We start from the raw sequence: 15,259 nt of genomic DNA, 5'->3' as shown, positions 1-15,259 counted from the left end.
AATCCAGCTCCCTCACCCTGTGCCACAGACGGACACCGACACACGACGCAGCCAACATCGCCCACCTCCATGCCAGACGCAGTATCGACACCCGCCTTCGCCCCGGACCTGCGGCCTCGTGGAGGGTCAGAGCCTCACCGTCGACAACACCCCCCTCCCCCAGGATCCTGCACCAAACCTTCTGCATTCGAGAGGCGCCCCCACCCAACCACCCAGCCACCCACCCTTCCCTCCCAAACAACACTCCCAGTCCCTGCAAACATCTCGTCCTCTCCCGAGTGTTGGTGGCTCCTCTCCGGTCCCCGCGGGGAGAGCGCTCAACGCCCTTTCTCCTCCGTCAGCGTCGCCCCCTCCATCTCTCCTGGCGAGCGCGAGTCTCCCCGTCAATCAGCAACATGTCGGACAAGGTGCCTGAGGGACAGCGGCGCCTGGCGTTGGGGTGAGAGAGAGAGGGAGAGAGAGAGAGAGGGAGGGCTCCTCGTGTCGGGGGAGATTAGCCGAATTCGGACGGCGAGGACTAATCAGCGAGACTCCAACTCATGGCGAAACAATAATAATAATAATAATAATAATATTTACCAATAATATTAACAATCGCAGTAATAATTAAGAAGTCCACAAAACTGGAAGATCTGCAGTGGCTCAATTCAGCATCTCGGACACCCATCAAGGGGGGAGGGGGGGGGAATAATTGCCCCGCTGGGGGGCGTGTGTTTGCGCCCCCAGCTCACACTGTATCCCCCCCCATCGCCCGCTGTATCCTGCAAGAGGGAGGGGGGAGCGAGGGAAGAGGGGGATGGAGCCCAGGAGATGGGGGGGGGAATTGGGTGGTTGGGGGTAAACTGAAGTCCTGCAGGTCGCCGGTCACTCTGTCCCAATTCTCCGGGGTCATCGTTCCTCCTCCTCGCTGCCCTCCTCCTCCTCCTCCTCCTCCTCCGGCTCTCCCGCTCATGTCCCTCCCTCAGGGCTGCTCGGCTTTCTTCTTGACGGAGATGCGTTTCTTGCGGGCGGCCAGCATCTCGTAGAACGGGTCGATGCTGACGGCTGCCCTGTTGGGGAGGTTTGGGGTGGGTTTAGGGGGTGGGTGGGGAAGAGGAAAGGGTGGAGAGGAGGCAATTAGACGGAACAGAGCAGCCAGGCCATCGGCCACTTCAAACATCAATAAATGTCAGGAACAAGATGTCCATCCCACCCGAGCCCAATCCCAAACATTACCGCAGTTAAAAACCTTCCTCGTTTACTAACGAAAGAAATAGAGGGAGCTTTACTCTGTATCTAACCCCGTGCTGTACCTGTCCTGGGAGTGTTTGATTGGGGACAGTGTAGAGGGAGCTTTACTCTGTATCTAACCCCGTGCTGTAGCTGTCCTGGGAGTGTTTGATGGGGACAGTGTAGAGGGAGCTTTACTCTGTATCTAACCCCGTGCTGTACCTGTCCTGGGAGTGTTTGATGGGGACAGTGTAGAGGGAGCTTTACTCTGTATCTAATCCCGTGCTGTACCTGTCCTGGGAGTGTTTGATGGGGACAGTGTAGAGGGAGCTTTACTCTGTATCTAACCCCGTGCTGTACCTGTCCTGGGAGTGTTTGATGGGGACAGTGTAGAGGGAGCTTTACTCTGTATCTAACCCCGTGCTGTACCTGTCCTGGGAGTGTTTGATGGGGACGGTGTAGAGGGAGCTTTACTCTGTATCTAACCCCGTGCTGTACCTGTCCTGGGAGTGTTTGATGGGGACAATGTAGAGGGAGCTTTATTCTGTATCGTAGACATCACAAGTGTTAGGACACAAGCTTTAAATTGTTTCTAAGCATTTGGCCCATCGTGTAGTTGCTGTCTATCTGTGGGGGGGCGTGGAATCCAGTCTCTCCCACTCCCCGGCTCTCTCCCCTGCAGCTTCCCATCCTCCGGGTGCCCATCCAACCCTCGTTCCAAAATCGTTCATCGTCTCTGCTTCCAGCCCCCTCGAGGGCACCGAGTTCCTGGTCATTGCCACTCACTGGTTAGGAACCAACTTCCTCACACTCGCCTCCCCCCAGCACCCGTCGACTACACCTCTCATCCAAAATCCTTAAACTATAATTACCTTGTGGCACAAGCTGATGGGAAACAGCTTTACTCTGTCGGGAAACAGAACTGTTGGAGCACAGGAGGAGGCCATTGGGCCCATCCTGTCTGGACTGGGACTCCCAGTGAGCAACTCACCTACTCCCACTCCCCTGCCTTCTCTCCCCGTAACCCCGCACATTGCTCATTTTCAGATCGCAGCCCGACCACCCCCTCTCTCGAACGCCTCGATGGACCCAGCCTCCCCCACGCTCTCAGGCAGCGCCTTCCAGATCCTAACCCCCTCGCTGCGTGAGGATGTTCCTCCCCATGTCGCTGTGGCTTCTTCCACCGATCCCCTTCAATCCCTCTCGTTCTTGATCCTTCCGCCCATTGGGAAAAGTTTCTCCCTCCCTACCCTGTCCAGAGCCCCTCGTGGTTTTGAGCGTCTCTGTCAATTCTCCTCTCAACCTTCTCTTCTCCAAGGGAGAGAGTCCCAACTCCTCCAATCTCCCCACGGAACTGAAGTTCCTCATCCCTGGAACCATTTACTCCTTCAATCTTTTCCGCTCTCTCTCCAACGCCTTCACATCCTTCCTCAAGTGCGGAGCCCAGAACGGGTCACAATACTCCAGCTGAGGCCCAACCAGTGCCTTCACAGAAATTCACACACACAGTGCAGAAGAGGCCCTTCGGCCCATCGAGTCTGCACCGACCCGTGAGAAACACCTGACCTACCTACCTCATCCCATTGACCAGCACTTGGCCCCATCGCCTTGAATGTTGATGACGATGCCAAGTGCTCATCCAGGTACTTTTTAAAGGATGTGAGGCTAACCCGCCTCCACCACCCTCCCAGGCAGCGCATTCCAGACCCTCACCACCCTCTGGGTAAAAAGGTTTTTCCTCACATCCCCCCTAAACCTCCTGCCCCTCACCTTGAACTTGTGTCCCCCTCGTGACTGACCCTTCAACTAAGGGGAACTGCTGCTCCCTATCCACCCTGTCCATGCCCCTCATAATCTTGTACACCTCGATCAGGTCGCCCCTCAGTCTTCTCTGCTCCAAGTCTATCCGACCTCTCTTCATCACTTAAATGTTTCATCCCAGGCAACATCCTGGTGAATCTCCTCTGCACCCCCTCCAGTGCAATCACATCCTTCCTATAATGTGGGGACCAGAACTGCACCCAGTACTCCAGCTGTGGCCTCACCGAGGTTCTATACAATCACATCCTTGTACAAGTTCAACATACCCTCCCTGCTCTTGTACTCTAAGCCCCTATTAATAAAGCCCAGGGTACCCAATACCTCACTAACCAGCTCCTCAACCTGTCCTTCCACCTTCTCAATGATATCTGCACATGTACCCCCAGGTCCCTCTGCTCCTGAAGCCCCTCTACAGTCGTGCCCTGTATTTTATACCGTCTCTCTCTGCAATCGTCTTACCAAACTGAATTGCTTCACATCTGCTACTTGCCCGTCCCTCCCACCAATGTGTCTCTGTCCTTCAGAAGTTCAGCACCCTCCTCCTCACCGTTCGCAATCCTTCGACCCCGGTTTGCATTGAACAGGAAGCGAGCTGGGGCCACCAGGAGCAAAGCAATAGGTTGATGGGGGTGAGATAACAACTGGGGGGTGGTGGTGGTGGGGGTCTCGGGGGGGGAGGGGGAGGTATCGCAGGGACAGAGCTTTCGGGCTGAATGAACCATTCTGATTCAGACCTTTATCCCCGCACCCTTCCATCGAAGGAATCTCTCAAGGGGCAAGACCCCTGCCCTTAAAAAAAAAAGCATCTCCTTCAAACGTTTTAACCCCCTTCCCTCAGGGTCAAGGGGGGAAATATCGAAAGGGAATCGGATTTCTGCTTATATTCTCTCACGGGATGTGGGCGTCGCTGGCCGGGCCCAGCATTTATTGCCCGTCCCTAATTGCCCCCTTGAGAAGGTGGTGTGTGAGCTGCCTTCTTGAACCAGTCCGTGTGGTGTAGGTACACCCACAGTGCTGCTAGGGAGGGAGTTCCAGGATTTTGACCCAGCGACAGTGAAGGAACGGCCGATATATTTCCAAGTCAGGATGGTGAGTGGCTTGGAGGGGAACTTCCAGGTGGTGGTGTTCCCATGTATCTGGGGCCCTTGTCCTTCTAGATGGTAGCGGTCGTGGGTTTGGAAGGTGCTGTCTAAGGAGCCTTGGTGAGTTGCTGCAGTGCATCTTGTAGATGGTACACACACTGCTGCTACTGGGCGTCGGTGGTGGAGGGAGTGAATGTTTTTGGTTGGGGTGCCGATCAAGCGGGGCTGCTTTGTCCTGGACGGTGTCGAGCTTCTTGAGTGTTGTGGGAGCTGCACTCATCCAGGCAAGTGGAGAGTATTCCATCACACTCCTGACTTGTGCCTTGTAGATAGGGCCATGGAGGGATTTGAACAGGAGGATGAGAATTGTAGGGGCTGGAGGAGGTTACAGAGATAGGGAGGGAGGGGGTGAGGGAGGGATTTGAACAGGAGGGTGAGAATTGTAGGGGCTGGAGGAGGTTACAGAGATAGGGAGGGAGGGGGTGAGGGAGGGATTTGAACAGGAGGATGAGAATTGTAGGGGCTGGAGGAGGTTACAGAGATAGGGAGGGAGGGGTGTGAGGGAGGGATTTGAACAGAAGGATGAGAATTGTAGGGGCTGGAAGAGGTTACAGAGATAGGGAGGGAGGGGGGTGAGGGAGGGATTTGAACAGGAGGATGAGAAATGTAGGGGCTGGAGGAGGTTACAGAGATAGGGAGGGGGTGAGGGAGGGATTTGAACAGGAGGATGACTGGAGGAGGTTACAGAGATAGGGAGGGAGGGGGTGAGGGGCCATGGAGGGATTTGAGGAGCAGAATTGGAAAGTGGCGATGTTAGAGACTGGGAGCCGGTGTGGGTCAGTGAGCACGGGCAGGGGAGGGTTGTGAATGGGGCTCAGTGTGAGTTGGGGTACAGGACGCGTTGAGGTTGAGGTTGAGGTTTGCGATGAGCTGTAGTTTACGGGAAGCTTGGCAAGTGCAGACCCTCCCGGCTTGTTCCCCCCGGACACCCGGACCCCACTCACTTGATGCACTTGATCCATTCGTCCTTCTCCTCGGGGGTGGGAGCCGATATCCGATAGACCATGTGGTTCCCTTCCACCACTCGGCCGTCTGCCTCTGTCTTACACGCCTTGATCAGCTGTCCCCGGTTATTGGGGATATACAGCTCAAAGCAGTTCTGTGGGAGAGTGTGGAGAGAGAGAGAGAGAGAGAGAGGGAGAGAGAGAGAGAGAGAGGGAGAGAGAGAGAGAGAGAGAGAGAGGGAGAGGGAGAGAGAGAGAGAGGGAGAGAGAGAGAGAGAGAGAGAGAGGGAGAGGGAGAGAGAGAGAGAGAGAGAGAGGGAGGGAGAGGGAGAGGGAGAGGGAGAGGGAGGGAGAGGGAGAGAGAGAGAGAGAGAGAGAGGGAGAGGGAGAGGGAGAGGGAGAGGGAGAGGGAGAGAGAGAGAGAGAGAGAGAGAGGGAGAGAGGGAGAGGGAGAGGGAGAGGGAGAGGGAGAGGGAGAGAGAGAGAGAGGGAGAGAGAGAGAGAGAGAGAGAGGGAGGGAGAGAGGGAGGAGAGAGAGAGAGAGGAGAGGGAGAGGGAGAGGGAGAGGGAGAGAGAGAGGGAGACAGTGAGAGAGACGGAGAGAGAGAGAGAGGAGAGAGAGACAGAGGGAGAGACAGAGGGAGGGGAGGCAGAGAGATGGGGAGGACAGAGAGGGGGGAGAGAGAAGGGGGAGAGAGGTGGGGGAGAGAGAGTGGGGGGGGAGAGAGAGGGGGAGAGAGAAGGAGAGAGAGGTGGGGGGAGAGAGGGGGAGGAGGTGGGGGGAGAGAGAGTGGGAGGGGAGAGGGGGGAGAGAGGGGGAGAGAGAGGGGGGGAGAGAGGGGGGAGAGAGTGGGAGGGGAGAGAAAGAAGGGGGAGAGAAAGAGGGTGAGAAAGAGGGGTAGAGAAAGAGGGGGGGAGAGAGATGGGGAGAGAGGGGGGAAAGAGAGTGAGTGGGGAGAGAGGGGTGGACAGATGGGGAGAGACATCGGGGGGTGGAAGACACGTGGGGAGAGAGAGGGAGACAGAGAAAGGGGTGGGAGAGGAGAAGAGGGAGAGAGGCAGAGAAAGAGGAGGGAGAGACAGACGGAGAGAGAGAGAAAGAGACAGTGAGTTAGGATGAGACAGCCTCTCCGGCTCCCCGAGATCACTTCTTCCCAAATGCCGGTGAACTGGGCTATTCGACCGCGGCAGGAATCATGTTGCAGGATCCAAACATTGCCCGAACCGTGCTGCACAGTTCCGGTGGTAGACACGAGACCGTGATCGGCAATCCTGGCTGCTCATTACCCGACACCCACCTAAAACCCAACTAGGACACTGTAGAGAACTTCACCTGTATCTAACCCTGTGCTGTACCTGCCCTGGGAGTGTTTGATGGGGACAGTGTAGAGGGAGCTTTACTCTGTATCTAACCCCGTGCTGTACCTGCCCTGGGAGTGTTTGATGGGGACAGTGTAGAGGGAGCTTTACTCTGTATCTAACCCCGTGCTGTACCTGTCCTGGGAGTGTTTGATGGGGACAGTGTAGAGGGAGCTTTACTCTGTATCTAACCGTGCTGTACCTGTCCTGGGAGTGTTTGTTGGGGACAGTGTAGAGGGAGCTTTACTCTGTATCTAACCCCGTGCTGTACCTGTCCTGGGAGTGTTTGTTGGGGACAGTGTAGAGGGATCTTTACTCTGTATCTAACCCTGTGCTGTACCTGCCCTGGGAGTGCTTGATGGGGACAGTGTCGAGGGAGCTTTACTCTGTATCTAACCCCGTGCTGTACCTGTCCTGGGAGTGCTTGATGGGGACAGTGTCAAGGGAGCTTTACTCTGTATCTAACCCCGTGCTGTACCTGTCCTGGGAGTGTTTGAGGGGACAATGTAGAGGGAGCTTTACTCTGTATCTAAACCTGTGCTGCACCTGTCCTGAGACTGATAGATGGGGGCAGTGTGGAGGGAGCTTTATTCTGCATCCAAACCCATGCTGTACCTGTTCCTGGGAGTGTTTACTGTGGACAGTACAGAGGGAGCTTTACTCTGTATCTAACCCCGTGCTGTACCTGTCCTGGGAGTGTTTGATAGGGAGAGTGTCGAGGGAGGGTTAGATAAATTCTATCCCTCTTTCAGAAGGCACAGGCCCTCCACCCCCTCCACCAATCCCCTTGCGCGACGGTGCACACTCACTGGCTTCCTGGGATCTTCCACCTCTCGGATGCTGAGATTTTCCAGCGGGATAATGCCCCTGGGCTCTTTGTCCTGTGAACGAATGAAGGGGAGATGTTGTCAGTGCGATGGACAGTGCAGCAGAGCGAGACAAGGAGGTTGGCAAATGGGAGGGTGCAGTCTAAAAAGGCTCAACCCTGAGGCAGCGACATGGACTGAATTGAGTGATGGCAGTGTGAGCGGTGCCAGTACTGAGGGAGTGCTGCACTGTCGGAGGGAGATGTATATACTCTAGGATTTGAGCTCCACAATCCAGGCCGACACTCCCACCCCGGTGCCAGTACTGAGGGAGTGCTGCACTGTCGGAGGGAGATGGATATACTCTAGGCTCGGTAATCCAGGCTGACAGGAGCGTCAGTCCCTCGTTTTGCTTTCCAGGGACTGGGTTGAGTGTGGAGGGGTAATAAGGTGGTGAGGGGCGCGTTGCGGGCTGGTTTAAGGGAGCAGGAGGATATCAAAGGGTCTCTGGGACGCACTTCTCCCTGCGTTTCCCCCCCAACCACCACCCACCCCCCCTCCCTCGACCCGCCACGTCCCCGGCTTCTTTCTTACCGTTGTGTACTCGAAGTAGTACAGACAGTTATCAGTGAGGATGAACCAACGCCGTTTCCATGTCTTCACTCTGCCTCCTGCCGGGTTTTGTTGAGAGGGAAGGTCGGGGAAGGGGTTGGTGGGTGGAGGGTTTGGTGGGAAGAGCAGGTCGAGGTGGGGGTGGGGTGGGGTGGGATGTAGAGAGAGAGACAATGACTGAGTATTCCCAAAAACGGAGGCGATTCAGCTGATAAGGAGGCCGGGAGAGGGAGAAAGCGAGTCAAGGGTCATACACACACCCCACCACCCTGCACCGCAGCTTAAAGGGAGGGAGGGAGGGAGAGAGAGAGAGAGAGAGAGAGAGAGCGAGAGAGAGCGAGAGGGAGAGAGAGAGAGAGAGAGAGAGAGAGACAGAGAGAGACAGAGAGAGAGAGAGAGCGAGAGAGAGCGAGAGAGAGAGCTAGTGCGTGTGAAAGTGAGAGAGAAGCTGGTCAGGAGGAGGGCCTCCCACCCTCACACTCGAGTGAGGAGGCAGCGAACGAGTTTCGGAATCGCCGGACTGGAACAGCACAGGAGGCCGTTCTGCTCCCTGCCGTCCGTCCAATGTCAGGGGAAGCAACAACTTTATACATGTGTGAGAAGAGAGTGCTGGCCGGTTGGCAAGTGGGCTCTGACTGGGAGCGGCGTTGCCATGGAGGATGCACCAGTTTATGGCGGCGGACAGTTAACTGCCAAGCACTGTTTGAAATTCAAACTTGACCCTGATTGGTCTGAGGAACGAGTCGGGGAATGGCTGTCACGTATTTCGTCCAGCTGAAACGGGCGCAAGGTGCGCCCACGTCCTTTCTGTCCGCAAAGAAAAGGGGTCCCGTGCACTAATCTATGTAGCCGCAAGTGTGCCGCACCGGGGGGGAAGCCCGGCCGACAATCTTAGATCGGACGTCGGCGTAATTCTCAGCGCGCCGAGGATTATTGAGCGAATGTTGTCCAATCGCGGAGTCGCATCGAACGTTGGAGGCTGTGCTTTTGAGTTTTGCGAGCACACGGACGGGCTGGTTGGGTACGGTCTGCGCCCGGCCTGTTGTGAACAGCGGAAGGGAGGTGCCGTTTGATGCTCCCAACGTCCAAGATGAAAGCGATTTCAAAACGTCCATCTCCTGCCGTTCGCTGACCCATTCCTCAGACCAATCAGGGTCAAGCTGCCTGGTTTGAATTTCAAACAGTGCTTGGCAGTTAACTATCAGTCACCATCAACTGGTGCATTCTCCATGGCAACACCGCTACCAATCAGAGCCCACTTCCCAACCAATTTTCCCCTCTTGAGTAATGATTAAAATATTGGGGTTTTTTTTTTAAAGTGGGGGGGTGCGCAATTCAATCTACTCTCACTGCCGTTCCAGTCAGCGTACCCCAAGTGGCTGTGCATCCATGTTCTCGTTTTACCGTCCGTCCTGGCCCATCTGTGGGGGTTAACTCGGACACGGGGTCAAGCCGGGAGCTTCAGGTTCGAGTCCGGCCCCAGGCCGTCGACGGCCAGCGCAAAGCGGGTTCGCGACGCGGCCAAGCGGGTTGAGTGTCAGCCTGTAAATCCCTCCAATACGGCAGGTGGTAAGAGCGAGAGAGAGATTCGCACGACATTAAGAGTTAGGGGCAGGAGGAGGCCACTCGGCCCCTCGAGCCCTGCTCCCCCATTCAATAAGATCGCGGCTGATCCGATCGTCACTTTCACCCCACATTCCCGCCTCCCCCCCACCCCCCCGATAACCTTTCACCCCCCTTGTGAATCAAGAATCTCTCTCGCTCGGACTTAAAAATATCCCAAGACTCTGCCCCCACCGCCTTTTGAGGAAGAGAGTTCCAAACACTCACCACCCTCCGAGAGTCAAAATTTCTCCTCATCTCTGTTTTAACTGGGTGACCCCCTTATTTTTAAGCAGTGACCCCCTCGTTCTAGATTCTTCCACAAGAGGAAACATCCTCTCCACATCCACCCTGTCCAAGACCCCCTCAGGATCTTAGATGTTCCAATCGAGTCACCTGTTACTCTTCTAAACTCCAGCGGATACAATCCTAACCTGTCCAACCTTTCCTCATAAGACAACCCCACCCATTCCAGGTGTTAGTCTGGTAAACCTTCTCTGAACTGCTTCCAACACATTTACATCCTTCCTTAAATAAGGACATCAGCACCATAAGACCTAGGAGCAGAAATTAGGCCATTCGGCCCATCGAGTCTGCTCCGCCATTCAATCATGGCTGATAAGTTTCTCAACCCCATTCTCCCGCCCTCTCCCCCTAACCTTTGATCCCCCTTACCCATCAAGAACCTATCTATCTCGGTCTTAAATACACTCAATGACCTGGCCTCCACAGCCGTCTGTGGCAATGAATTCCATAGATTCACCACTCTCTGGCCAAAGAAGTTTCTCCTCATCTCAATGAGGAGAACCTACTCTGAACTGCTTCCAACGCCTTTACATCCTTCCTTCAATAAGGAGACCAATACTCTACACGACACTCCAGATGTGGTCTCACCAGTGCCCTGTACAACTGAAGCACAACCTCCCTACTCTTGTATTCAATACCCCTCGCAATAAACGATAACATTCTACAAGCTTTCCTCATTACCCGCTGTACCTGCACACCAGCTTTTTGTGGTTCATGCACTAGGACACCCAGATCCCTCTGCACCCTCTCACCATTCAGTTAATAAGCTTCTCTTTTATTTGTCCTGTCGAAATGGTGAGCCTCAGTTTCTCTCACGGTCCAGGTCAGTCCCATGATAGAAAAAACACCTCTACCATCACTCTGCATAGCTCCAGATTACAACATACACGCGGAGAGCGCGCGTTACCACAGGAACCTGGACTGTCCAGTTGGCTGGACGTTCAGCGTGGATCAGATTGGCGTCAGCAGTGCAGGGTTCCATCACGACTCCAGCTGAGGTCAGCAAGCGATGGGTCGGACCTGCCTTGGGACAGGGAACTGAAGAGGGAGGAAGAAGAAGGAGAAACCCAGAGGGCGCATCTCTCTCTCTCTCTCGCGCGATATCCCATGCTGTGGTATGCTCGCCGCGTGGCCGCAGCTCTCCTTCACGCCGCCTGCTTTTGCTCCGGTTCAAGTGCGCGACGTCCGGCGGGGGCTATTCGACTGCGACAGCGAGCCCGGCGCCGGGGTAGAGCGAGGGAGAGGGTGATGCTCTTGGAAGGTGGGGCAGCGGGGAGGGGGTGGGGGCAGGGAGTGGAGGGGGGCAAAGAGGAGTGCGAAGTAGTCCTCTCAGGATTGTCCATCTATCACCCCAACCCGCCGCCTTTTTCCAGAGTGCCAACGAGGAGCGCGGGTATTGCCGTAGAGCCTGCCAGGCAGCGGTGCCATGGCACAGGGGAGGAGTGGAGGGGAGGCAGAGGCCCCTCAGAGAGAGAGAGAGCGAGGCAGAGAAGAGAGAGAGAGAGCGAGGCAGAGAAGAGAGAGAGAGCGAGGCAGGGAAGAGAGACAGAGAGCGAGGCAGGGAAGAGAGAGAGAGAGAGAGGCAGGGAAGAGAGAGAGAGAGAGAGGCAGAGAAGAGAGAGAGAGCGAGGCAGAGAAGAGAGAGAGAGCGAGGCAGGGAAGAGAGAGACAGAGGCAGGGAAGAGAGAGACAGCGAGGCAGAGAGAGAGAGAGCGAGGCAGAGAGAGAGAGAGCGAGGCAGAGAAGAGAGAGAGAGCGAGGCAGGGAAGAGAGAGAGAGCGAGGCAGAGAGAGAGAGAGCGAGGCAGAGAGAGAGAGAGCGAGGCAGAGAAGAGAGAGAGAGCGAGGCAGAGAAGAGAGAGAGAGCGAGGCAGGGAAGAGAGAGAGAGCGAGGCAGAGAGAGAGAGAGCGAGGCAGAGAGAGAGAGAGCGAGGCAGAGAAGAGAGAGAGAGAGCGAGGAAGAGAAGAGAGAGAGAGCGAGGCAGAGAAGAGAGAGAGCGAGGCAGAGAAGAGAGAGAGGCAGAGAGAGAGAGAGAGCGAGGCAGAGAGAGAGAAAGCGAGGCAGAGAAGAGAGAGAGCGAGGCAGAGAAGAGAGAGAGAGAGCGAGGTAGAGAAGAGAGAGAGAGCGAGGCAGAGAAGAGAGAGAGAGCGAGGCAGAGAAGAGAGAGAGCGAGGCAGAGAAGAGAGAGAGAGTGAGGCAGAGAAGAGAGAGAGAGGCAGAGAAGAGAGAGAGAGAGCGAGGTAAAGAGAGAGAGCGAGGCAGAGAGAGAGAGAGAGAGAGAGAGCGAGGCAGAGAGAGAGAGAGAGAGAGAGCGAGGCAGAGAAGAGAGAGAGTGAGGCAGAGAAGAGAGAGGGCGAGGGAGCGAGCGAGGGAGCGAGCGAGGGCGAGGCAGCGAGTCAGGGCGAGGCAGCGAGCGAGGGCAAGGTAGCGAGCGAGGGCAAGGCAACGAGTGAGGGACCGAGCGAGGGCGAGGCAGCGAGCGAGGGAAGAGTGAGGGCGAGAGAGCGGGCGAGGGCGAGGCAACGAGTGAGGGACCGAGCAAGGGCGAGGCAGCGAGCGAGGGAGCGAGTGAGGGCGAGGCAACGAGTGAGGGAGTGAGCGAAGGAGGGCGATGCAGCGAGTGAGGGCAAGGCAGCGAGCGAGGGAGGGCGAGGCAACGAGCGAGGGATCGAGTGAGGGCGAGGGCGAGGCAGCGAGGGAGGGAGAGAGCGAGTGAAGGCGAGGGAGCGAGCGAGTGCGAGGCAACGAGCGAGGTAGCGAGTGAGGGCGAGGGTGAGGCAGCGAGCGGGGGAGCGAGTGAGGGCGAGGCAACGCGCGAGGGAGCGAGCGAGGGTGAGGCAGCGAACGAGGGAGCGAGCGAGGGTGAGGCAGCGAACGAGGGAGCGAGCGAGGGTGAGGCAGCGAGCGAGTGAGGGCGAGAGCGAGGGCGAGGCAGCGAGCGAGGGAGGGCGAGGTAGCGAGCGAGGGCGAGGCAACGAGTAAGGGACCGAGCAAGGGCGAGGGAGCGAGTGAGGGCGAGGCAACGAGCGAGTGAGGGCGAGGCAACGAGCGAGGGAGCGAGCGAGGGCGAGGGAGCGAGCGAGGCAGCGAGCGAGGGCGAGGCAGCGAGCGTGGGCGAGGGAGTGAGCGAGGGCGAGGCAGCGAGCGAGGGCGAGGCAGCGAGCGAGGGCGAGGCAACGAGCGAGGTCAAGGCAATGAGCGAGGGAGCGAGTGAGTGTGAGGCAACGAGCGAGGGCGAGGCAACGAGCGAGTGCGAGGCAACGAGCGAGGGAGTGAGTGAGTGTGAGGCAACGAACGAGGGAGCGAGTGAGGGCGAGGCATTGAGCGAGGGAGCGAGTGAGAGCGAGGCAATGAGCGAGGGAGTGAGCGAGGGCGAGGTAACGATCGAGAGAGCGAGCGAGGGCGAGGCAACGAGCGAGGGAGCAAGCGAGGGCGAGGCAACGAGCGAGGGAGCGAGTGAGGGCGAGGCAATGAGCGAGGGAGTGAACGAGGGCGAGGCAACGAGTGTGGGAGCGAGCGAGGGTGAGGCAACGAGCGAGGGAGCAAGCGAGGGCGAGGCAACGAGCGAGGGAGCGAGTGAGGGCGAGGCAATGAGCGAGGGAGTGAACGAGGGCGAGGCAACGAGTGTGGGAGCGAGCGAGGGTGAGGCAACGAGCGTGGGAGCGAGCGAGGGAGTGAGTGAGGGCGAGGCAACGAGTGAGGGTGAGGCAACGAGCGAGAGCGTGGCAACGAGCGAGGCAGCGAGCGAGCGCGAGGGAGCGAACTAGGACGAGGGAGCGAGCAATGGCGAGGGAGCGAGCGAGGGCGAGGCAACGAGCGAGGGCGAGGGAGCGAGTGAGGCGCGACAGTGAGCGAGGGAGAGGCAACGAGCGAGTGAGTGAGGGCGAGGCAGCGAGCGAGGAAGTGAGCGAGTGCGAGGCAACGAGCAAGGGCGAGGCAACGAGCGAGGGAGCGAGCGAGGGCGAGGGCGAGGCAACGAGCGAGGGAGCGAGTGAGGGTGAGGCAGCGAGCGAGGGAGCGAGTGAGGGCGAGGCAGCGAGCGAGGGAGCGAGTGAGGGCGAGGCAGCGAGCGAGGGAGCGAGTGAGGGCGAGGCAGCGAACGAGGGAGCGAGTGAGGGCGAGGCAGCGAACGAGGGAGCGAGTGAGGGCAAGACAACGAGCGAGGGAGCGAGTGAGGGCGAAGCAGCGAGCGAGGGAGCGAGTGAGGGCGAGGCAGCGAGCGAGGGAGCGAGTGAGGGTGAGGCAACGAGTGAGTGCGAGGAAACGAGCGAGGGCGAGGCAACGAGTGAGTGCGAGGCAACGAGCGAGTGCGAGGGAACGAGCAAGGGAGCGAGTGAGTGCGAGGCAACGAGCGAGGGGAGCGAGTGAGGGCGAGGCATTGAGCGAGGGGAGCGAGTGAGAACGCGGCAATGAGCGAGGGAGCGAGCGAGAGCAAGGCAACGAGCGAGGGAGCGAGCGAAGGCGAGGCAACGAGCGAGGGAGTGAGTGAGGGCGAGGCAATGAGCGAGGGATTGAATGAGGGAGGCAACGAGCGAGGGAGCGAGCGAGGGCGAGGCAACGAGCGAGGGAGCGAGCGAGGGCGAGGCAACGAGCGAGGGAGTGAGCGAGGGCGAGGCAACGAGAGAGGGAGTGAGCGAGGGCGAGGCAACGCGCGAGGGAGCGAGCGATGGCGAGGCAACGAGCGAGGGAGTGAGCGAGGGCGAGGCAACGAGAGAGGGAGTGAGCGAGGGCGAGGCAACGAGCGTGGGAGCGAGCGATGGCGAGGCAACTTGAGAGGGAGTGAGCGAGGGCGAGGCAACGAGAGAGGGAGTGAGCAAGGGCGAGGCAACAAGCGAGGGAGCGAGCAAGGGCGAGGCAACGAGCGAGGGAGGGAGCGATGGCGAGGCAACGAGCGAGGGAGCGAGTGAGGGCGAGGCAACGAGCGAGGGAGTGAGTGAGGGCGAGGGCAAGGCACCGAGCGAGGGAGCGAGGGCGAGGCAGCGAATGAGGGAGTGAGTGAGGGCGAGGCATCGAGCGAGGGAGCGAGTGAGGGTGAGGCAGCGAGCGAGGGAGCGAGTGAGGGCGAGGGAGCGAGCGAGCGAGGGCGAGGCAACGAGCGAGGACGAGGGAGCAAGTGAGGGGCGAGGGCGAGGAAACGAGCGAGGGAGCGAGCGAGTGAGTACGCGGCATTGAGCGAGGGCGAGGCAATGAGCGAGGGAGCGAGTCAGTGCGAGGCAACGAGCGAGTGCGAGGCAACGAACGAGCGAGCGAGTGAGGGCGAGGCATTGAGCGAGGGAGCGAGTGAGAGCGAGGCAATGAGCGAGGGAGCGAGCGAGGGCGAGGCAACGAGCAAGGGCGAGGCAACGAGCGAGGGAGCGAGTGAGGGCGAGGGCTAGGCAACGAGCAAGGGAGCGAGTGAGGGCGAGACAACAAGCGAGGGAGCGAATGAGGGCGAGGCAGCGAGCGAGGGAGCGAGTGA

At 58.3% G+C, this 15,259-nt stretch overlaps 1 protein-coding gene across 1 annotated transcript; it reads right to left on the bottom strand.

Moving 5' to 3' along the window:
• Window positions 1-554: 554 nt before the first annotated feature.
• LOC144677731 (cytohesin-2-like) lies at window positions 555-10,783 on the bottom strand. Its single transcript, XM_078537756.1, has 5 exons — window positions 10,741-10,783; window positions 7,876-7,952; window positions 7,285-7,356; window positions 5,117-5,271; window positions 555-1,049 (listed from the first exon to the last, which is right to left on the bottom strand). Exons 1-5 carry the CDS (start codon window positions 10,781-10,783, stop codon window positions 962-964), a joined length of 435 nt encoding a protein of 144 aa, XP_078393882.1. The 3' UTR covers window positions 555-961.
• Window positions 10,784-15,259: the final 4,476 nt, after the last annotated feature.

Source organism: Cetorhinus maximus, unplaced genomic scaffold (assembly GCF_964194155.1).
Source record: "Cetorhinus maximus unplaced genomic scaffold, sCetMax3.hap1.1 HAP1_SCAFFOLD_2943, whole genome shotgun sequence".
NCBI classification, from domain to species: Eukaryota; Metazoa; Chordata; class Chondrichthyes; order Lamniformes; family Cetorhinidae; genus Cetorhinus; species Cetorhinus maximus.
Note: the sequence above shows the minus strand (reverse complement) of the source record. Positions and strands in the feature narration are given on the sequence as shown.

Excerpts from the sequence above, each read along its gene's own strand:
- LOC144677731 (XM_078537756.1), bottom strand. The coding sequence starts at position 10,783 with ATGGAACCCTGCACTGCTGACGCCAATCTGATCCACGCTGAAC. Across the intron at positions 7,953-10,740 it reads CAATCTGATCCACGCTGAAC|GAGGCAGAGTGAAGACATGG; the intron begins GTCCAGCCAACT and ends AAAACCCGGCAG. Across the intron at positions 7,357-7,875 it reads ACTACTTCGAGTACACAACG|GACAAAGAGCCCAGGGGCAT; the intron begins GTAAGAAAGAAG and ends ATTCGTTCACAG.